This window comes from Aythya ferina, assembly GCF_964211825.1.
Source record: "Aythya ferina genome assembly, chromosome: 9".
Taxonomy (NCBI): domain Eukaryota; kingdom Metazoa; phylum Chordata; class Aves; order Anseriformes; family Anatidae; genus Aythya; species Aythya ferina.
Window position 1 is genome coordinate 21547626 of NC_140305.1, and position 23270 is coordinate 21570895.

The 23270-nt window shown below is 39.1% G+C and overlaps 1 protein-coding gene across 5 annotated transcripts in view; it reads left to right on the forward strand.

Annotated features, from left to right (window-relative positions):
• TBL1XR1 (TBL1X/Y related 1) overlaps window positions 1-23270 on the forward strand; it is a 109259-nt gene that overhangs the window by 69634 nt on the left and 16355 nt on the right. For 3 of the 5 annotated variants that reach the window (XM_084529562.1, XM_084529565.1, XM_084529564.1), the window contains exons 3-4: window positions 19118-19220; window positions 21947-22092. In XM_084529562.1, coding sequence (XP_084385688.1) covers window positions 19163-19220; window positions 21947-22092 — 204 coding nt within the window. In that variant the 5' untranslated portion in view covers window positions 19118-19162. Of the gene's footprint in view, window positions 1-1838; window positions 1907-19117; window positions 19221-21946; window positions 22093-23270 lie in introns of all 5 variants that reach the window. The other 2 variants (XM_084529563.1, XM_084529566.1) reach the window with 1 other exon arrangement.

The following is a 23270-nucleotide window of genomic DNA, read 5'->3' on the forward strand; positions in this document are numbered from 1 at the left end:
CTGCCTCCCGTTCGTGGAACCAGCATCCCCTTTTGATGATCTTCTGCACTATCGTTCATCTCGGAGTTAAAATTTTATAACTGTTTTAAACTTTTGCTTCTGATTTTTTATTTTTAAATTCAATTTTAGCAGTAGAGTTGATATATATAATTAAATTTGCAGAACGTGATCAAAGCAGTGTGTAATAGCCTAGCAGAGAATTAAACCTGCATTAATATAGGTCGGGACCTTTTCGCTTCTCCTGGGCTGTGTCTGTAAGTGTTGCTACCCAGAGGGACCAGGACACTTTTCAAGCCCAGGCTGGTGGATTTAGGGTGTTTTTGTAAGCAACGGCAGAGCCAGTAATGTATAAACTGACTTTTCTTGTTTGGAAGCTGGTGATCTTAGTCTGCATTTACTTCTCATCCGTCTAGGTCCTAGCATTTGTTTCACAGTCTGAAAAGGAGAACCATTAACGTGTGAAAACAAATGCTGAAGTCTGTGTACCTTGAGGAGCGGTGACGTTCCCCTTCTCACGTCTGCAGCTCTTGTTACTTCCAAGGCTGTCCCACCAGCTGGGGGGGCGCAGAGGGAAGAGCAGATCCTGGATTACTTGAACCTCTGGGGAATTTAATTAGGGAAAAGGAACATTAGCATATTCTGCAGTTCCTTGGTCAAAACAAGCAAAAAAAAAAAAAAAAATATTCCAATGTTATTAAACTCGGTAACAGACTAAATAATGGAGGGTTTTGTAGTGATTGTTTTGAAAGTGATGTAAAGCTTTAATGCTACGTGCTGTTTAAGGCGTGAGTTGCCTTTCTTGGTTTTAGTCCTTGTTTTAATATTTAAAGGAGACATGTTTTAACTTTGGGAAGTTTTGATGTTATCTGTGATACATTTTGTGGGCCTTTGTAGCTGGAGTTTAGTACTTAAAAAATAGTATGCTGTTTTCCCGATCTTCCATCTTGGGGCAAGATTTTCTGTTTTGCTAAGAATGAGCTGGTTCGAACAGCAGGTTTTGGATACGTGGCTGCTGCTGTGCCCAGACAGCATTACTGCACTTTTTTTTTTTTTTTTTTTTTTTTTAACCTTCAAGCCTTTCTCTAAATCCTGTAGTTTCTGTGAGATTACGGATGAAATCATTAGAGAGCAATGAATATCCGTGGTAGCAATCACTGTGTTACGTGAATGCAGGATCAGTAATTGTTCTGATCACAGGTGTATGAGGTACCTAACTCCTAGGGAGCGTTTAAGCTTTGAAGTCACTTGTGGAAATTAATTCAAAGAGGGTATTTTAAGGATTCTCTCGTATAGCACGCTCTTTTTAATGTGTTGATTTTAAACTCAGATCCAGGGTAGTCAATTCTGAAAAACACTGGATGGTTTGATCGTGGCCTTGTGATTCCTGTTTTTTATCTTGCTGTTGAAACGTTTTAGTTGTATACATCAGCTAGCACTGGAAAAGCTACCACATCAGTACTTAGCAGTTTGTAAACTTTAATCTGGATTCTCATAAAGCTCCCATTTGTCAATATGAGCAGCCAAAAAGAACAGAAATTCCATTACAGCTAATGCTCTGTTCTGTGCTAGGGTTTTGTTTTCAACTAAGGGTGAGAAGAGAATAGAGTTGAAACTGTGCCTATAATTTTTTTTAACGTTTTCCATGTAAGTAATTCAAAGATGGTCTTTAATTTTTGTTCATTTATTCTGTTATGTAAACGTATGTTGTAACCCATAGGAAACTGAATGTTGTTTTAATGCTTTCAGTAGAAAGACTGGTAGAAAAATAGCTTTTATCCTTTTTTCATCCGTTAAAATAAATATTGATAGAAACTATCATAATATGGTTTGTGTTACAGGTGGTGTAATACCAAGGGCTGTACTGCTGCCACATCACAATATTGTGGGGTTTCAGAGAGTAGTTCTGGTAAGGACACTCAATGATTTATCTATTTATTTGTCATAAAAGTGGACTGATAATTTGGTACAATTTAGTATTAGTAATTACAGTTACATGCGTTTACAGTATATGTTAGGTGTTGGTTTTTGCAGTCCACTGAATCTCTACATTAAGCCTTCTTTTACTCAACAGTATTTTAACAGCTCCTCTTGGAGCTGTTATTGTCTAATGTGTAAATCCATATTCATTTTATTGAGAGTTGTTACAATATAACACATCAATTCACAGCATGGAAATATTAATAAATAGACCTTTTGACAAAACATCTTGTAAAAGGTATATTGTCTACGTGATACGTGGATCCTTAGCGTGTATCAACAACAACAAAAAAAAAGGGCAAAAGAAAAGTTACTGAGCTTTCGTTATCGTATGGGTCTGGTGGTGTGTTTTATTTTTTCTTTTTCCAAGTACTAATGTCCTGGCTTCCTAAAGGAAAATATGAGTATGTAGTTCAGAGGGCAAATATCCAGACTGTGTGCTGTTATCAGTCTCTTTTTAAGTTTAATGTACAGTAATGATTTTGCAATTGTTTGCTTAAAATGTATGTAACTGTAATCCCTCTATCACTCCTCTAAACTTCGCATACTTTTCTGAAACGTACTTTCTTATCTTCAGTCTCCTCTCTCCTCCATGGCTAGGGTTGCAAGGCAGACGAGATTACCTTACTTCTTCTACCAAAGGGAAAATTCATTCTGAACCCATCTAGCAGCAGCAGTGCTTACGTATTGTGCAAGAGCACAATCGAGTGTTTGTTCTTTCAGCAGCAGCTAACTGATACTGCGTTTGTATCTGTAGAATTGTTAATATATGCTGTAATTTAACAAATGGCTTGTGGGTGTAGCAGATGTCTTTTCTTTCTTTTTTTCTTCTTAAAAAACTTTCAGGGATAGTGATTTAAGCAAGCCCTGATTGTGTACTATCTTAGGTCTATAGAGGGCACTCAAAGACAGAGGGAGTTGGTTTTAAAAAGCCTTATCTTGCAAGTAGGCCCCCACAGCCCAGAAAATGAAATTGCTGACTGTTCTTTATGGCCTTGCTCTTGCAAGGTACTATTGTACTGGCTGTGCTCCAACAAATCACTTAAGCAATTGAAGTCAACGGGACTGTAACAAGTTTGAAATATTCTTCTGGATTAATCCACAGCTCCTTGCACTTTCCCAGGTTCCTTTACATCTTCTAAAAACAAGATGGGGTACACACAAATTTCCTAAAGGGATTCCCTAGTCAACCTGAGGAACTAGTAGTAAGTCCAGCTGTGTTGGTTGCCATTAGAAGATGCAAGTGAACGGGTGTAAAGACTGAAATTATTTTCCCAGTTGTCGCTGCATTAGAGTGGTATAGCTAAAATAAGGTAGTATTCACAGTGTGATTTTTGCAGCCTTATAGATAGATAATACCTTGAGCATGCCCAAATAACACATGTAGACTTGCATTTGTTTCTAAATCTTGGAGTGGAAGAAAAATAGGCTTTCAGATTTATTCTAGGGCAATGGCATCATGAAGTTTTGAGTAGCGTTACTCAATATTAAAAGGCAATTCTGTAAAGTAAAAACATCTCAGTTTTATAAATATTGTAAGAAAAGAAAGATGATGGGAGCTCTTTGGAGTCTGAAAAATACAGAGAATTTTTCAAAATGTTGCGAGCAATTTGTGCAGTCCTTATTAAAGTATAATGTAATCTGACAAAGTCATGGACTTCTTCACCTCTATCATCTCTTGATTTTCAAATAACACTCCTATTACTGGAAATGGGTGAACAGAATTTTTCACGTGTGGAACCTGTGATTCTTGTGCTGGAGGTGACATAAAGATAATTTAGCATGGAGGGTTTCTTTTTTTCAAAAGCTGTCCTACCAACTTCCTTTAAATTTGAACTAGCAGTAGTTAATGTGGTAGCTTAATTCTGCAAAAGATAGCATAGAGGTCATTTATGGGACAATTTGAAGACAATTTGACTGCAGCTGCTTATGTAATAGTAGCCTCCAGTTATAAGTCATGATACATTTCCATCTCTGCTGATGTTTAACTTCTCCGAGCGAAACTGTTTTCCCTACACAAAAGATGAAACCATGATCATGTTTCGAACTGTACCAGCAGAGGAGACTGCTTAATTCAAAATACTGCCTTTTAATGGAGGGGGGAGGCCTTATCATGTAGATGATGTATCTTCATGTTTTGAACAGTTTGTTTCAAGGGGGATTAATTTAAAAATTTGTGAGTACAGACGTTTGATGTTGGCCAAGGCAGTCAGAAAGAAATGTCCTGGTTTTGAGCATCTCCTGCATCTACTATACAAAACAACAGGTTTAAATTTTTAAAGTTTTTAGGTGTATGTGTATAGGCATTCATGTAAGCATTTGTATACAGCTTTGAAGGGTGCTTCCCTCACAAAAACAAACAAACAAAAAACATTATATACAACAGGTTGCTTTGGTGTACAGGTTTTTATATCTATCTATCTATATATACACACACTATGTGCTATATGGAATAGTGTAAATAGCGTTCTTTTAACACATCTTTTTAATATTTTATTGAAATACATTTTGTATCCCTCTACAAGTGTGTTCAGATTATTTTTATTAGTCAGTCAAAGACCCTCTGTGCAGTGCCAACTGAGCAAGAAGGACATTTTGTTCATCTCTTTAATCTTTAGAGAAAACCTGTGCAATTTGCTCCTATAGATACAGGTGACTTTACACTGTGTAGGAGCCATCTGGGGCTGTTCATCTGGGCAGGCATATTCATAGCATCTCTGGGAATGTTTCCTTTCCCATACTGTAAATATATCTCTAGACTTAACCAATGAAGAATCAGATCTTGGCACTCATTCAGCATTGCCCATAGTCTAGGATAATTTGTTAGGTAAAATATTTCGTTTTCAGAGAACAAGGAAGGAAGCTTGTTTTTATTTTTCAGAGTGTTTAGTAAAAGAATGCTCTTGATGACTGAGATACTGGAACTGCTCCCAGTAAAGAAAGGATATATTGCAGGGTGTGGTAGATCTTGTCAAGGATGATGACTGTACTGTATGTATTTTCTGTGTTTTATAGGCACATCACCTCAGCATATACACTATTCCTAATATTTTTGCCAAAGACCCTTGATACAGCTTAATTTAGAGGAGAGGGGGGAACAAAAACAAGCAGATGCTGAAGGTAGGAAGGGGGATTGAATCAATGGCTAGACGACCTCTGGAAGCATAAGCAAGTTTTTTGTTAAATGTATATACTTTTAAATACTTAGCACTGATTTTTTCAGTTATTTCATATGGAAATAGAGGTACAGCTAACATAGATTGAGATATTCTCTGCCAAAACACACGGTAGTAAGACCTAGGTAGTGTTTTTTTGCTCCCGACAACTGGAACAGCCAAGCTTTGAGATAAGGTACAGAGTGGGATGTGGAGATGCTGAGACTGAATGTGTATATGCGTTATCATGTGCGAGGAACCGGAAAATTACGTAAATTCTGGAGGGACGCTTGCAGGCTTAAGAAACATTCTGACCCTGGTTGCACAGGTACTGGGGGGAGGTGTTTCTGTCATAGCTACCTGTGTCCTCGCAAGGGCCCCATGTGTGCAGCTCACCTTGTGGGGTGCAGTGGCATGTCCCGCAGTGGAAGCCGGGCCATCTGCTCCGCAAGTCATTTCCTTGACTCATTCTAGAGCGTGTGTGGTGGAGACGACAGCTGCAGGAAAGAGATGATAAGAGAACGGTAGCCCAGGAATGCCCAATCTTTCATGTCAGTCTTTTACCATATGTTGCTTGTGCTGTCACAAGGGTTTTAGTTCTGCCGTGCTCCATCTGAGCAGTTACAAAGCTGCTGAGCAATCCTTAACTCCACCTGCTCAAACACTGCTGCCTTGGATCCATCACCTCCAAAATCAGTTCTCTGTCCCACGACCCATACCACCAGACCTCCATTTGCCTCTGGACAGATGTTTCCAGACCCATCTCAGCACACTCGTGCTTGCCCTACTGCCTTGGCTGTGCAGTGGTTCTGAGAGGTTGCTTGGCTTTGGCTTTATTTCTCTATTTCTTCTGTAATAGATTGCACCAGTATTGCAGAATAGTATACAGGGCAGTGGAAGCAGAAATGAAAATGCTACTTCAGTCTCGTTTTTTATTTTTAGGTTGTAAATATAAAACAAGACAATTGCATTGATCGTACTGTGTGCCACAGCACAGACGGGTCATTGCGTGCGGTAATCGTGCCTGTGGCTGATGCTTCGTGTGTTACCATACCCAGCCTCATCAGGAGGGTTAAGATCATGGTATTAAACTCCTATCAAAATAATTGATTTAAATTTAACAAATGAGAAGTTCTTTGAATATTTGAATGCCACAATGTAATGTCTGTCAGATAGTGTTTATTTATTTATTTTTTAATTTCATGTTTTTTGAGAGAGATGTGAACTTGGTCTTAGAAAGTACCCAAGGAAGACAAGTACTTGACTTCTAATGAAGAACAGGATGTAAATTTTAATAAGGCTTCTAAGTGTGTATGTGTTTCTGGAAAATTTAGCTGCCTAATTTCAAAATCCATCAGAAGTTAAATCTTGAGGTGCTAAGGTAAATACATTAGGTTTATGATCCCCTTTAACACTCATTTTTCTGAAGTCAATCTTTAAGTGGTTAATTCATTTTAATTCTTTCGTCTCCCTTTTCTGAGGAGTGTTCTGATACAGTTATTTCTTCCTACTTATTAGTCTTTAAAAAAAAAACAACAAAAAAAAAAAAACTTGAATATGCTTACATACTCTCCTGGTGTACATGGTTTTGTTTGCATTGGTAACCAATTAGTTATTTAAGCTCAGATACTGCAATCTGATTGTTCTTATACAAGTGCATGCTAGCTGTAAGACAGCTTTTAAAGACCCCGAGCAGCAGTTTGCTCCTTTTTTAATACTGTTGTTGTGTTCAGTTTCATTAGACTTTTATTTGGGAATGAAAAGAAAGTGTTGTAGGTGGAGTAGTTGTGAGGAAAGTACGTTTTGCTTTGTAGATCAGCGATCTAATAATGCAGAGATAGTTGTAGCGATGTGGGGACAAACACATCAAATGTAGATTTACAAGTTCGTTTTTTTTAAATGTTCATATGGCCAGTTGCACATATATGTTACTTCTGGTTTTGCAGAAGTTTTTTTTTCCTTTTTTCTTAGGTTCTCAGCTCGTAATGGTTATTTACCCACATATTCCCACTGGTTCATTTAAGGCTACTTTAGTAACCCAGGTAGATGTGAAAATACTTGGGTAAAGGAAATAGAGTTGAGTTTTTAATCTGAGAGTAAACTTTCTTAAGCCTTCCTCATTCATGCATAATGCTACAATCAATCATGGGTTACATGTCTTTAAATCTTTTTGGTGAACATCTTGGGGCTAGAAAAAACTTGTCAGCTTACATTTAATTTATTCCAGGCTTTTAAGATGTGTTTCATGGCTATAGAGAACTTTTAACACTAAATATGATCAACGTTGGCACATATTTTCAATACCAAATTCCACCGTTCAGCTGCAGTGACATTCTCAACATGTTTAATATCTGGGTTAATATAGAATAACATGTCTAAAGCAGTGTATTTCTACTATTGACATTCATAAGTACCAATCTACCTGTTCATGACTCATAAGTAATATTGGCCTTGTCCCAAGTAGTCAGGAGGCATTATAAAAACGTACTGTAATCCTAATACCATTAATTCATTTTTTTCCCTATCTGAAGGGCACAGTTGGCTTTTTGTTCAGCGCAGTTAGGGGGGGGAAAAAAAAAAAAAGAGAGAGAGAGAGAAATAAATCAGGCTTCCTCTCCAGTAAGTAGCAGGCTCGGATGTAGTTGCTCTTAATGAACAATCACTAGAGCTGGGGTGATACCTTTCATGTTAGTGGTTTATATTTTCCTGACTTGAAATTGTAATAAGTTGTAATAGAAAGATCTTCTCTGTGTCCCGTGAGATTGCTAGATTTTTTTCTTTTTATTTTCCATACTCCATTATTCTGTTTTCTCATAGCGGTTTTCCATTTCACCCTCTGTTTTTCAGAAACAGTGGGCTCAGAGCTGTTAGTAGTCACAAAACATCTGCCTCAGGAAAAAATTGGCAGCTTCCATGCACTCACAAGGGAATCTCAATAAATTATTTGTTATCCCCAAACTAGATGTTGCCAGAGTACATAATTCCAAAACTTCTTTTGTCATGGGAAAGGTATATAAGCCTAGGCTTAATAATGGGGAAACAAGTCAGTTTAATTTACATTTAGAATAGGTCAACACCTCTTCACCTGCTCTGTGAGTGGAACGCCTAGTTAAATCTTTTTTTTTTTTTTCCTCCATGATCAAATTTTATGTTTGTATCTCCACTGCAGAAGTTATGTGCTATGACTGATAGCCCAAAAGCTTTTCTGAAGTTGTGTAGCAGCCAGGAAAGGCACTCAGCCAGTCTTGTGAATCCTTTACTCCAGACAGGTTCATGGGACAACTCTTCCCTCTGCCACGTGCTACAGGAGATGCTTTTCTTGCTCCATGCATGTGGTTAGGATTAGTGTACTTCTGTTAACTTACATGTCAAAAATAAAACCTGTACTTGATGCTAGCTCTTGCTAGAAAGCTGAGGTGAGCGCTCAGGTGTATACACCGAGGGCAGGACATGCAAGGGGGTTGATCCTCTGTTGGATAAGGTTGTGTAGCTGCATGTAGGCCTGTGTAAGAGTGGTTGGTTTTAATTTGTCTTTTGGTGCCGTGGAGTTGAGCGGAGTGCCCAGCCACGGGCTGCAGAGGCCAGCTCTGTGGGGAGGCTCAGGCCTGCTCCGCTGGGCGCCGTGGTGCCCCAGGCCTGTGTGCCGCTCTGCCTGCCCCACTCCTGCACCCATGCTTGTGCTGCTGGCTTGTATCTCTGCTGGGCTTTGTTGTTCTGGGCAGGCACAGCTTTGAATCACCTTCTTTCACTGTTATTATGGGCAGCATTCAAAAAAAAAAGTTCGTAATGAGAAGCCCTCTGTGGTAAATAACACCGAAGTGAGTCAGGCAGAGGCCTGGTGTCCTGCAGGTGCTTCGGGATGTGGCTCAGGGTGCAAGTCTAAACAAACAAGGACAAATAAAATGAAAAGTGTTTAGGTGGAATAAAACTAATTGGTGTTAAAGATTAATTGAATCTTACTCAAATAATAGATTTTACTGTGCAAATTGTTAGCAACCCATCTCATGTAACAGAAAATCAGGGAAGGAAGAACAGAGAAATTACTGAAGGATGTACAGATAAATTCAGTGCTCTTGCAAGTGTTCTGAGAGATGAATGCAGGAGAACAGAGTTAGTGTGGGCAACATGTGGTGGGGAGGTGAAAAACAGGGCAAATGCGTGACCACAGGCTCAAGATCGCATGTCAGATGAGGAGGTGAAAGCCAGAAGATGGATCACCAGCTTGAAGATAGCAAATACAATGGATAGAAGATGTAAAAGGTTGACAATACTGTGAAATGCAAGAGGAATCCATAGATCTTTTGTGAAAAAATCCCTGGTGGAGATAGGGATGCTCTTCTAGGCATGCGGAGATACCTTTCCACAGTTTGCTGTGAGAACTGCAGGTGCTGTTCTGTTACCTTCAGGTAGCAATATAAATATATCGGTCATAACAAACAGAATTGGTGCCAGGCTGCATGGTCACTGAACACCATTCCTCAAAACAACAAAGTTGAAAATCAATTTATTACAAAAGGATGCTAAAACTTAAGTAGTTTGCATTGACAGGTAAGCAGCATTAGTTCAGGATCAGAATGAATCTTCTTTGTAACCCATCAGTATGCAGGTCAGCAGCATAGTGAAAAACTGTGTCACTGTTAGTGCACCAATATCCATCAGCTCAAGCGATTGATGTAGATGTAATCACTGTCTCTAATAGAAGTGAAGTCAGGGTAATGGAACATTGTCACAGGATCAATGTCTCCTGTTTTGAAAATAAACCCCCTCAGCTTTGCCTTTGCATTTATGTACCAGCAGGCGACCATATTATTCAATTCAGTTGACACAGTCCCTTAGAGCTCTGAATGATCTATTGTGGGAACACCAGGAACAACATACTGGAAAAAAATGGAATGTTCTTGATCAGGCTTATAGGCCATGGGATTCAGTGGGTTTTCCAGCAGTGAAAATGAGAATAAATCAGCTGAAAGCACAAACTTAGCACGGTACAGAGATCATTAACTCCATTTTTAGCTTCAGTAGTTTGATTTCTGCCCATTCTTGATCAAGAAGTTTGAACCATAGCACTTGTGCTCATTTTTTGATGATGTGTAGTCACAAATAGAAGACATTTTTGGATGATGCCCCTCCCCTCCCTTAGTCTCAGCAGAAGCTCTTGATAAGGCTTATTTTGACTGATTCAAGTGCTCTTCTCATTCACTTATTTTCTCTGAAATTCTTACACAGCTTGATCCAAGTGAGGATTAAGGGGTGTGCTCCCACATTCATCCATAATTAATTTTTCACTAGAGCTTTATGCAGCACAGAACATTAGCAGTCCTATATTTGCATGCTTAAAACTGGGTGGATGTTTAAGAGGTGTATTGCATTGGATTTTATGCAACGTAGCAGGTAACACTTATTCCAATTTTATTTTTTCTTGCATTTGATAAATCTATTGCTTTTATATGTCTAGATCCAGAGAATATCAGCAGGTTGCTATTTCAACACTTATTCAGTGAAGTTCTTTAGCAATTTGACAAAGCTTTCTTGAGGCAGGGTCTATATAGTTGATTGCAAAAGTCTTAATTTGTTTAAATTAAGTATTCCTGAGGATTTGTAACTTGGTCTAAAGGGACATGGCCTAAGAATGGAATCTGCAACTTGCTTGATACCACTGTTTGTGTGATGGCCCCCCAGTAAGAAATTTTCCATTCTGGGGGCAAATGTGTCTCTCTTGAGTAATGCCAAGCGTTTATCGGGTGCTTCCTTCTCCTGTACAGAATACGTACAGGTTAGTTACTACACAGAACCTAGAAGGTGGATTTTGCTGGTCATGTTTTGAAGTAATCCATGCTGACCAAAGCTATACTACTGTTTCCTCAGGTAAATGTGCTAATTCTGGTAATCAGTCAGAAGCTAACTGCTTCTAATCAGTTTTAGAAATGCCACATTGCCAGTTTTGCTGCCAGGAGCATTTGGCTAGCTTGTGTACAGGACACTCTGACCATGAAGATCCTTCCCATAGAGCTGCTGGTTCTTCCTATCTGAACAGTTGCTTTGGTCTGGATTAGGTGGTCCATCTATATTTTCATGTTTGGTTGTCTTTCCTCATGTCCTCTGAAAAATGGTTTAAGTATTGAAAGAGGGGTGTGACTTTCTAACTAGTACTTCCTGGACAGTTTTAATTTTATCCTAGTTTTCCTGCATCAGTGGATTTGAGCTCTGTGCTTAAAAGCCCCCTCTTTGTCTGTCTTCACTGGAGTGAGACGGGATGTTTGGTTTTGGGATCTTGTGGAGAGTCAAGCAGGGATTGCTTTCATAAAGTATTCAAAATTGGGACAAAACTTTCTTTCTGGTTACTTTGCTGGCATATGGATGTATGTTCTAAGCAGCTGGATTTGACTTCTAAATTTTGAAGGAATAACATTTGGTCCTGAAGAACGATGTACTGAAACTACTTTCATTTCAACAACTATGCAATTATCATGCAGTGAAGTTATTTTGGAAAAAATGCCTATTTTATTTGTCCCCAAAACTGTTGAAAGGTTTTTAAATTACTGGTACGTGATTTCTCATTGCTATTCTGACATAGGAAATCAGGAGAAAAATCTCCCACCTGCCTCTCAACATTTCTTCTTGTGGTGCACTGTAACAGGAAAAAAAAATTTAAGAACCTAAACAGCGCTGAGTAGCAGTAGCTGAAATATCTCCAGTCATTGTAGGGATTTACAAAAAAATGACTGCCAAGAATCACCATCAGATGTCCAGGAAGCTGTGTCTTTAACTCCAGAAAGCACGGAAGTTGCAGCTTTTTAGCCATTGCATGTGTGATATTGAATATACTGTCACTGGTCTCTGCTGGAACAGCCGGAATCCCAGTCTCCTGGGTCACACAGCATATGACTTTGGGGAGGAGATTCATAGTTCAGTAATTAAATACTACTTTGCTCTAGGCAAAACCAACAAATAGGCTTCATCTGCAGCTTATTTTGCAATAGTACTCGGGACTGTGCTTGGTGTTTCTGGGGATTGAGTACTCAGATAAGTAGACAGTAACTGTTATTTTTAGCTGAGGGTTTGGGTGGTGATTTTTTTTTTTCCCCTTTCAGGGTTGTAATTCTTTTTCTTCAGAAAATTGGAAACTGGCTTTGTCATCTCGTATGCTTCATACTCTCAAATTGGCACGGAAAGACAGAGACTGTTGCCATAAATTAGGTCACTAAAGCTGAAGTACAGAATACAAATATTTATTGCCTGAGCTAAGGAAAACAATTCAGATGAGGAAAGGAAAATTTATTTATTTATTTTTGTATTTGGAAATGAAGCTGTGTTCTTGAGATTAAAAGTAAAAACAAAGCACTAGAGTTAAAAGATGAACATGTAAGAAGCATCTCTTGCTCTCTTGCTTCAAATTGCTTTTAAGGAAAACTACCAAAGGTTGACCATACGATAAATCACGAAGAAGGTTAATTAGGTAGAATTACAGATTTTTTTTTTTATGCAGGTTGACATTTGACATAGATTATTGAGAAGAAAAAAAAAAAAAGGAGAGGGCATTTAAAAATAGCAATTTAGAGATAAAGTAAAAATGCATACAATGAGATAATGTTAAAATGTATTACAACTGAGCTTACACATGTAATTTTAAAAAAGTTTTCCTTTAAATTCAAAAGATTGGAAACAATTCCTAATCACAGATCTATCAGGTAGTTGGAGAATCCTAATAAGGGCTCATTCTTATCGTGTGCTGTCTCTCAAATGAAGGTATGAAAGAGCGAATGGGGTTGTTTAGAGCATTTAGTCAATACAATTAAAAGAAGGAAAAAAAACATGTAAAGGATGAGGAAATGTTCATTCTGATTGAAATTAATGTCTAATAATATATGCAGGACATCCAACATCCGTTTAAAATATGGGGTTCTCCAGTTTGTTTATAGAAGTTTTCCATTATACTGTTTTGAAGCGGTTACAGATGAAAACCTCTCTGAAACACTTCTTGCTAAGTTTGGAGACAGTTTGGTGTGGAACCGCCGTGCCCTGAGGAAGAGCCCTGGGAGAATGCTGTGAGCAGGAGGGCAGCCAGTGGGAACACTGCTCTGTGGACCTTATGCTAAAACTTCAGCTCATTGTGCGCTTTGTGTCTGAGTGATGTCCTGCTGAAACACCACAAATCCAGGGCTTTGCCCTTTTTGCTTTCTTCATCACGTCTGGTATTGGTGCCTTGTTTTCTTAATCAACCTGGATGGAGGGATGCAGTTGGACAAGAGGTAGAGAGGTCAGTGCATCTGTGCTGTGCCTGTGCTGTTACCTGTCCTCTGAACCACTGGGACAGCACGCATAGCTGTCAGGTTCAGCAAGGGTAAAGCAGAATTGTAATAAAACTATCCAAGGGACTTGTATGCACCTTCAGGTTGTTGGGAGCAATTAAAAGACTATACGTGTCCAGGTCAGTTGATAGAATTTATTTATTTTCGGACTATTATGGTTAAAGAAAAAAAAAAGGAATATTCTTAAGCAGAAAAAAAAAAAGGTACCCCTGTGTATGTGTATATAAGCTGACACGCTGTTTGTCAGGTTTCTTACGGAAGAGGGAAAAGGTAAAGGCACTAGTGACAATGTTTTTGTTGTAGGAGATTTTATTGTGTCTGTATCCAGGCTTCTGTTTTCCATGGATAAATGTAGCAGCCTGTTTATATCCGAGCATTAAACATTTTTCAGAGCTGCCCAGAGCATTAGCTGTTCCCTTTAACATATCATATTTGGTATCAAATTAATGATTGGTATGTTTGGGGGAATTATTATTCACAGCAGCCTGCCAGGCTTCTCTGTTATCCTACCTAATTAGGATGTGTTAGAGCCCACCTAAAACTGCAGAACTGTTTTTTCCTTAAGCTGTTGTGTGATGATAGAGTAAATCTAACTGGAGTGAATCTACTATATGTTATAAAACTGTGATTAAGAGATAAAAAGTGCTAATCTGATGTATAAACTTTCTCTGCCAGCTCACGTTCATTTAAGAAAAAACAACCAACTATTGGGCGAGGTGCCATATCAGATGGTATCTCTTCTCTAGCATTTGGCATGAACCTGGAATAAGAGTACAAAGCTAGCGTAAACATGTATAGTAGAATAATAATTTGTCAGAAACGCAGTCAGATTTGTGCTGTTGGGTACCCACTAGTCTGCACATTCAGCGTTCATGATAGTGGAGCTTGATCACACTAGAATGGATTCTGCTTGTTACCCAAAATGTTACCTAAAGTATGAAAGCATGAGGATTGTCCTCGAGGGGAGGAGAAGCCCCTGTAAGACGCTGCAGGCTGTTTTTTGACTTACAGTAGTCACGCTGCAGAAATACAGGCATGTTTTGGTAAGTGGAAGCTAAGTTGGAGTTGGTGTGCAGGCTCTGGGACAAGAAACCTAATTTCCTTTGAAAAAAGTAGCTTCTAAATGACTTTTTGCTTGATTCCAGCCATTGGTTCACCACTTGATTGAGTTGGGTCAATTTGTCAAAGGCACAGACATGCATCGTTTCTGTTTTATACTGATGCGTGATGCACCGAGTTTTTGACTAGATCTTGAGGCCAGTGTTAAGTATGGACAGCTGATTTTTTATTTTGGGGCTGGCATCTTTTATGCCTGATTAATTTTGGCAGTTTGGAGACTTTCTGTAGTAACATTGAGAATGTCCTGGGATACCTTTGATTTGAATTCACTGTAAACCAAGGAAGAGCATTTGAGGAAAATGTGGAATTGTTACAGGGCTGCGTTGGGGTAGACTGCCCTAGGCTGGAATTTAAAAATGTCACAGTTGGTTTGGAAAAACTTGTCTTTTGTTGCCTTCTGGAATAGCGTCTGAGTTTTCAGTGATGTTTCTGTAAACAAGTGTTGAAATGCAGGAGGAACAGATGAGCAGGGTGCACGTTTGTGTGCTGCTTTCAGGTGGTTTGCACTGAACTGGTCCCAGTGAGGTCCCAGGGCCTGCAAGTCCACAAGTGCTTTGGGCACGTTCAGCAGGCCCTTGTGCACATCCTGGGTTCGATTCTACCCACAAGGAATTGAGCTCACGTGCAGTGGGGCTGCTCCAAGGAGCAGAAGAAATGTCATGGCAAGTGGGAGGCTTCCCTTTAAAAGCGTGCTTGGAACCAGAGCAGTAGTGGGGATGTGTCTGCCTGTTTGCTTTTCCTGTAAACCTTTGGCATGTTTTCAGGAAGACCTGGAATTTTTATTAGGGCCAGAAAAAAGGGCCACAAGAATCTTGATAAATTTTCTGAATGTATTTGGAATACGTGGTCACAAGTATTTTTAAAAAAAAATTTAGTGGGTCCTTTGCGAATTAGGCTGGACATGGAAGACTGGTAGGAATTCTGTGTCAGTTCTACTTACTTTTGGATGTTTTTTTGTCTTTTCTGTTATTTAGTTGTATCTAAAATAAAGAGCAATATCAATATGCTATTAATTGCCCCAAACAAATAGTTAATTACACACAGGAACAGCAGATTTGGGGAAAATAAAGTGCCATTACTGATGTATATTTGTTAGTACGTGGGGTATGTGTGTACATGCATGGGTACATTCACACATAAAGATAAATCTACTTCCACCCCTCTGATTTTTCTTATTTTCAGTCTTTCCTTCTCTCTTTGTTTCTGTTTACATTCATGTGATGCCACTTGTCCGAAATCTGTCAGCTCCTAAACAAACTGAGAAACAGCAAACTGTGGGGCTGGTTGACGTTGTGGCTGTGGTGAGTCCCCTTTGCACCTGGGGCTGGATGGGGGCTCAGGTCGTTCCTGCTCACTTACTTTCCCCAAAGTCCCGTGGGGAGCTCCTGTGGGAAGGTATAGGGCAGCCTGGTCCCCAGGGCTGGTAATAGCAGTGTTGTAGCTTCCCCATCACGTGAAACAGAGGTCACGGCTGCTGCTTCAGATGGCCACACGACTGGCAACTCAGGCTGTAGGTGGCCACGCTACAGGGCCTGCTGCTGGGGCTTGACCTGCTGCTGCTGCTGGGCAGGCTGACAGCCAGCCTGGCATCAGCCTTGCGTGTGTCAGAGGGGGAGAGTTATCCTGTCCCCTCCTATTGTGTGTCTGCTGTCTCCTCTCTTCAGTTTGACAGCTTGCTTTGGGGATGGAAGGAGGCTTTTTGGCTTTGCTCGTTCCTTCCACAATTCCTCCCTTGGGTGCCATGGGTGTGCCATGGCTCTTGTGGGGAGAGGGCGCTAGGAAAAGGCTTTGCAGGACAAATAAGCAAGCATTGGAAAAATGGATAAAGCAATATCTTGATTTAAAAAAAAAAAAAAAAAAAGGGAAACTTTTGCAGCCTTTTCAGTTTCATGCCCTCATCAGGCAAGCTGTGTATTTATTTAACACATTTCTGTATTTTTGGAGTTGTTACTGTACCAAAGCCAGTGTTACACTGCCACCTCTTGATAGCTGGGTAGGAAAGCAAGTTTCCAGGAGCTGAGTGGCAGTACTTGTCCTTACCTTACCAAGCAGCTTGTTTAGAAACACTTTGAACCAGCCTTGAAAAATTACACTCATTTGACTTTGGCAGGGTGAATAACACTTTTGAAAGACAAGCAAAATGTTAGCTTTTTCTTTAGTTATCCAGCTACATAACACGTGACAGGCAAATTTGCGGCATTTCAACAATTCTGCTTTGAGTGGGGGAACCCTTTTTATTTTAATAATATGGATCTTTTCTATGTAGCAAGTAGTGCTCGTATCTGCTTCTTGCATCTTGATCCATCTTTTTGGATGGCACCGTGAGATTTTAAAAATCAGTAAGAGACTCATGTCACAGACAATGCTGTTTGTGTGTTTCATGTAAAAAGCCTTCTTACAAGCCTTTTTAAATTTAATTACTTTTAATTACCTTTATTTATTTTTTTTTTTCTGAAGGATATTGCTTCTGCAGAACTTTTCTGCAATGAGGAGTGTTTGGAGATGATTTGTACCAGGCTTGACAACAAGAACTGGTTGCTAATGCATGAAATGGCTGAAGATGGCATTCATTTCACATGCTGCTCAATAAGTGATTCCCCAAAATGTGCAGTAATTTGCCAGGTATACACTGTACGCCCAGCACCACCAGGGGCTGTGCATGGGGGTAGTGTGAGCATAGTACCGGCGTACCTTTAAAAGTTGAGCTTCACTAGCTAAAAGTTTTACTGGAACCAGTTATTTTCTTCCCTTAAATAGAAATGAGAAGATTCTCGATAGCTCTGCCTTTTTGTTTATTTCCTTAAGAAACTCTGAGCATCTTGCTCCGTTCCCTAGCACAGCCCTCAAGCCCAAGCCTCTCAGTGAGAACTGGAAGGCACAAGGCCGGGATTTCCGTGGCCGCCTCTGGCTTGGTTCCCGGCTCCCTGTCTCCCAACCCCAATGTTCTGCGCTCCCCTTTGGCTCTTTGGGGTGTCCCTGTGCCCTGCAGCCCTGCCTGGTTTTGGGCAAATGCACCCCTTTGCTGCCCAAATTGTCTGTAGCCTCTCTGTTTGTGAGGGAGCTTGGCTGGGCCTCTTCTCTCTCCCAGCTGCCATGGCTGTGGAGCCCATAGGAAAGCCTCGTCCCTGAGAGCTCTCCCCTGTCAGATCCGCTTGAAATGGGACGGTGAAGTTCAAAAGTCAGATGTTGAGAGGTGGCGTGGTTATTTTGTCCTGTTTCCTTGGGGAATCTTGCTGGGAAAAAAATGCCTGGAAGCAATATGTAAAGCCTTTTACTATTTGGCAGCCCTATGATGCAAGTCAGTCTTTAGTTGCTGTGTGCTGCTGCGTTCGCGGCTTTCCCGCTTGGAGCAGCAGCAGCAAATGAAGCTGATAGTTAACACCAAGAACTTATTAGACGTTTTTTATTATTACTTAAATGAGGTCCAGTCAAGCCTTGTCCAATAACAGTAGGGAAGTCACTTTCTCTGCCTTCCGTCAGAAAACGATGGTGGCGGCTGGGTGTAACACTTGCAGGGGCCTGCTGGCTGGCGTGAGGTGCCAGGCAGGCAGTAGGGGCAGGAGGTGCACCTTATTTCATACTCTTCTGCCAGCTGACGTCTTTCTGTGTTTGCTTGGTTTTACGGAAATACCAGGATTTTAACCTTCAGACATTCAGAAGTCAGGAGAATGTTCTCAAAAATGAAGCTTAAAGTAAGGAGGAAGAAAAAAAAAAAAAAAGTATGGCCTTATTTTCATGTTTTAAAGGCTCTTGATGCTTTTTATTTTCAAAATTTGTCATCAAAAGTGTATATATTCTGATGCATTATTTCTCTTGCTAAATATTTACTTTAATTAAAATTGAGCAAAATCCTTGTGTGTACGTATATACCTGTGTATCTGTTTATATCCATAGATATTCTTAAAACATTGATTAATAGCATGGAGAAATGATTTTACTAAAAAGGTTCTGCTTAAACTTTGTCTCTAATTTTAGGAATTATTTTTGCAAAGCATAAATATACGGCCGAGGCATTTTTCTAATTTTTAGTGGAAAAAATGGGCTTTCTTTGAGCATATACAGTGTCTTAGCCTATGTTGCACAATTTTCCTAGAGCAGGAGGACCTAAAAATTGAAGCAGATTAGAAGTAAAGGTGAGAAATTGCCTGGATACCGAAGTGAAAACAAGTGCTCTTTGTTACCCAATATAGAGAAATTCAGATTTTGAAAAATGTATTTCCTAGCAATACTGTTGATTAGGTGGAACTCACTTGATTATTTGTTTAAAGACCTGTGAAATGAGGCATTTTTAATATCGGCGTTAAGAGGAATGCTTTCTCAGTTCATACCAATTTACGTCATTTGGGAATCTGGCCCTTCAGTATTTAATTTACTGACCTTAATGTTGCTGAGAGATAAATGATGTTTTAACGGCTATGGTAGACTTCCTCACATTATCGAATAAAATCATTGTCTGTGCTGCCAAGGAGCTACTTAGTTTATAAATATAGCATTTGTTGAGAAATATGTTTTAGTTGTTCAAAAAAAAAGTCTAATTGACCTACTTTTTATTTTTAGGGTTGTGTCCTTTGTCGTGACCTCATGGTTTAACTGGGAATAAAGATGAGTATAAGCAGTGATGAGGTTAACTTCCTGGTATATAGATACTTACAAGAGTCAGGTGAGTTGTGGTTTTTTCCTTTTTTTTTTTTTTTTTTTTTTTTTTTCAATTCTGGTTGTTCTAACAATGCTTAATTTATTTGGTTTTCATATGCAACAGACTTTAGCCAATGCCAAGTTATTTAATTATTTTGCCAGTAGGCATGTGCTTCTGTCTGAACTGTTTCTTGGTGTTTCTTCTCAACAAGAGAGTGAACTCCTGCCAAGTTACCTTCTGTAACTTAATCAAATTTAGTCGTTTGGAGATTTCAGATGGCAGTCAACCAAGAACTCACTTGATTACTAGAAATGCTTTTTCCTGGTGATCCTTTTTAGCTACAGGTTCACAACGACACTTCGCACCATATTCTTCGGAGGGGAGGAAGGATGACAACCAAAAATACAGTGATTTCCTGCTCTGTCATGAAGTATGCAGGATGGTGCTCCCGTGAGCTGGTGTTGTGTGACCAAACATTTTGCTTGACTGTGACTGGGGAAGGGCAGACATTGCTGTATTTCAAGGGAAAAAAATGGCAGCTGTGACTGTATTACTAGTATCATTTGAATATACATACAGATGAACAGCTTTATTTTTTTTATTTTTACAAGTATGACTTGGATTCTGAAAAGCCTTCCCAAAGGACGCTTTCTTGGAAGGTTTTCTCCTGTGTAAGGCTAGCCAAAGTCTCCGGCTGCTTAGGAGTAAGAGCAAAACAGATGAATATTGTCAAATTTGCAAAGAAATGTTTTTTCCTGTCATTTTTATCTGAACTATTTCTGCAAAACATGAGCAAGAATACTGTAGTGATTATATGATCCCTTGGCTTATTTTAAAAAATTCCAAAAGCGCAGCAGTTTGGGTTGCATGTTTGAGTTTCTAGATGTGACCATATGGCTGCAGTGGTTTTTGTGGTGGTGGATGCTCTTGAAACTAAGACTAGAAACAACATTAGCTTTTACTTACAGCTATAATATTGATTGCTTAAAGCAGTCTACGTTTAGAATAGGCAAAATTGACTGGAAATCAGGGCGTGCTCCAGTCTTTGAACAAATGAAGATTGTCAGCTAGCAGGAGGGAATATGGTCTTACCAATATATAAAAGAAGTCTGTGTTTTAAATCAGAAGTAAACTCAAATCTTAAGGTAATAATAGTTCAAGGGATCAACTTCAGTGTGCATGTTACTTTTCAGCATCAACTGATTATTAGTTTTCTGTTGTTGATGGGTGGCTTCAGACTTCTTTAAAACTTGTTTGACGGTTATGCATCATAAAATAATGTGTATGCTAAAAATAAATACAATGTTAAGAACCCTTTTACCCAAGTTTGTTCTGATGAGTTTTTACTGAGTAACTGTTGAGATTACTAGAGTTTTGTGAAGAAAAGAATCCAAGAATTTTAGGAATAGTGGGGTAAAATAAAACAAACACACTTTACTAGTTTTACCAGATGAGTGGAATTCTTTGCTCCAGGTGATTAGTTTAACAGGTTTATTATTAGCTTCTCAGATTCTGTTTTTCAAATCTCATCCTAGCACATTGCTGGTGACCCTGACCTGAGGACAGGTGAAACCTTTTTGATGATGAGAGAGGCTAAACCTTGATTATATATACATATTATTTTTGCACTGGCACAGGATAGATGTTTGGTGTTGGAAAATAATGTCATAGATAACTAACTCTTAAGGGTTAGAAGTAATTGTCTTTTCTTACATTTCTATGCAGGCGTCAGTAACCAGTCATGCCTTGTAGATGCGTGTGTAAACATACATGTTTTCTTTGAGTACTTACCTGAAGCTGTCTTATTTTTGCTCAAAAGAGGTTTTGGGGCTTTAACACCCCAAACCTCTCCTTCAGAGCTGGTGGAGGCTGATGCAACATCTGTCCACTGCTTATAGACTTCTCATGTTGAGACACAGACGCACCAGAAATAGTGGTGGATGGCAGGGTTTTTCAGTCTCTGTCAGAAGAAAGAAGAAACTCATTGTTCCACCTGAATTTGCAGAAAGCAATTATACATTCCTGTTCCACTTGCAGATTGCTTTTGTCAGAGAAGCCAAACTTAAAAATTGCTTTATCTTCATTTGAAAGTTTGCAGGCAGGTTCTTAGTTATCTGACAGGATTTAAAAAAAAAAAAAAAAAAAAAAAAAAAGGCAGTAGTTTAAGAAAAAAATTATATGACAGTAAAGTTAATTTGCTGAAACAATTACTTTTCTCTAGGTTAAATTTGTGTTTCCAGGGCAATTAAATAAATAGGAAGCAGCCACCAGTGCTGCACCATAATGCGCTTGTCACTTCTTAATCAGCACACAGTACTGGTGGAGTTCTAAGTGCTAAAACATGCACAGTTATGACAGCACCGTAACATGAACTAAATTCTGCTCTATGTACAGATTCATTTTATTTTCATGGGTAACAAATCACTGAGAAAAAAATAACAACTGCATCTATTTAAATAAAACTGTCTATTTATATTTTATATTTTTATACTTACGTATAAATGTTTTGCCAGTGGTAAAATTAATAATTGCTGTGCTTATATACAAACTTAGTTTTTGTATTTTTTATACATTTAAATTAGAAGCATTAAGAGGGAAACAGAGGTGTTATGATGAGCTTTTCATATTTTGTAAGCATGCTATAACTTCGTAAAACTTGCTTAGATTTGTAAACAGAAGATCTTACTGTTCTTTGGTGCGTAGCATTGTCCATCTACAAATCAATTCTGGTGTTTTTGCCTCGTCTTTAGGGTTTTCCCATTCAGCATTTACCTTTGGTATAGAGAGCCATATCAGCCAGTCCAATATAAACGGTGCTCTGGTGCCACCAGCTGCTTTGATTTCCATCATCCAGAAAGGTCTGCAGTATGTAGAGGCAGAAGTCAGTATTAATGAGGTAAGCAGGCTTTGCCTACAGGAACATTATGTCCTTGCTTGCAGTAAGTTTCAATGCTAGTATTTTTTCTTAACTTTCTTGTATCCTATTTATTTACTTTTACTTCAGATTCCTCACTGCTGGTGTTCACCATGACTCCAGTGGTGGAACCAGAATGGAGTGACATAACTGGGTAGGGGTTCTGCCCTGTGCAGCCACACAACACCAGGCATGGTGTTCTGGCTCATTGCTTAAAGGTCCGTTGTCTGTAGAGTTTTTACCCTAATATAATGTTGCAGTAAATCCAGAAAAGTGCAATAAAATAATAATTGAGACGAGTAACGTCTTACTTTGTGTTTTCGTAGACTTTCGCTAGGGAGGGAGGAGAGCACTCCGCAGCTCTCACTTGGGTGACTTGTTATAATGAGATAATGAGAGCCCAAAGGCAAGATTTCCAAATAGAGAAATGGTTTCAGTCTGTGGCAGGAAGGATGAAGTATGCCAGTTTGCTTTTTGCCTCTGCTGGCTAATTCATCTTTGAACGGGATCTATTGAACTTGATGTTTAAATGGTTATTCCATCAGCACAGAAAGCGAGGTGTCTCCCTGCCGGAGACTGCAGATTCTCACCCTCGATTTTCATTCTTATTTATGCCTGGAAGGTTAGCAGCTTTTGTGTGTGCCAGTTCTATTACAGAAGGAAACAATTTTTCCACTAATTCTGCTATCTTTCCAGTCTCCCTTATGTCTTTTGTTTATATGTTGTTTTCATAGTCCCAATGAGGCAAATCCTTTCCCTCAGAAAAATAAACCAAGTGATCGGAATAAAAGAAGGAGAACCTATATTTATCACAAGGAATCCTTCTAGGTCCTAAAAATAAATCCTTGCAAAGCCCTAGCGTATGTATAAGGGTATTTTTAACTGGGTCTTGTCCATTTCAGGATAAAATTCTTCTTTGTTGTTTGAAAGCATGCCAACAGTGTTTAAAAAAAGGAAGAAAAGTAGTGAACTCTCCAGATAATATGGTTATGGAAAGTATTAGTCTAATAAGATAGAATAACTTCACAAGCCAGTGACCTGACTTGCAATGTTTGCTGCTCTTCAAACAAACCATTAGACTTTGTTACAACCACTCATGTTTGAAATCATATTCATAGATAGCTTACAGAATTTTTTGCTTTAGCAGACAACTTAGCAAA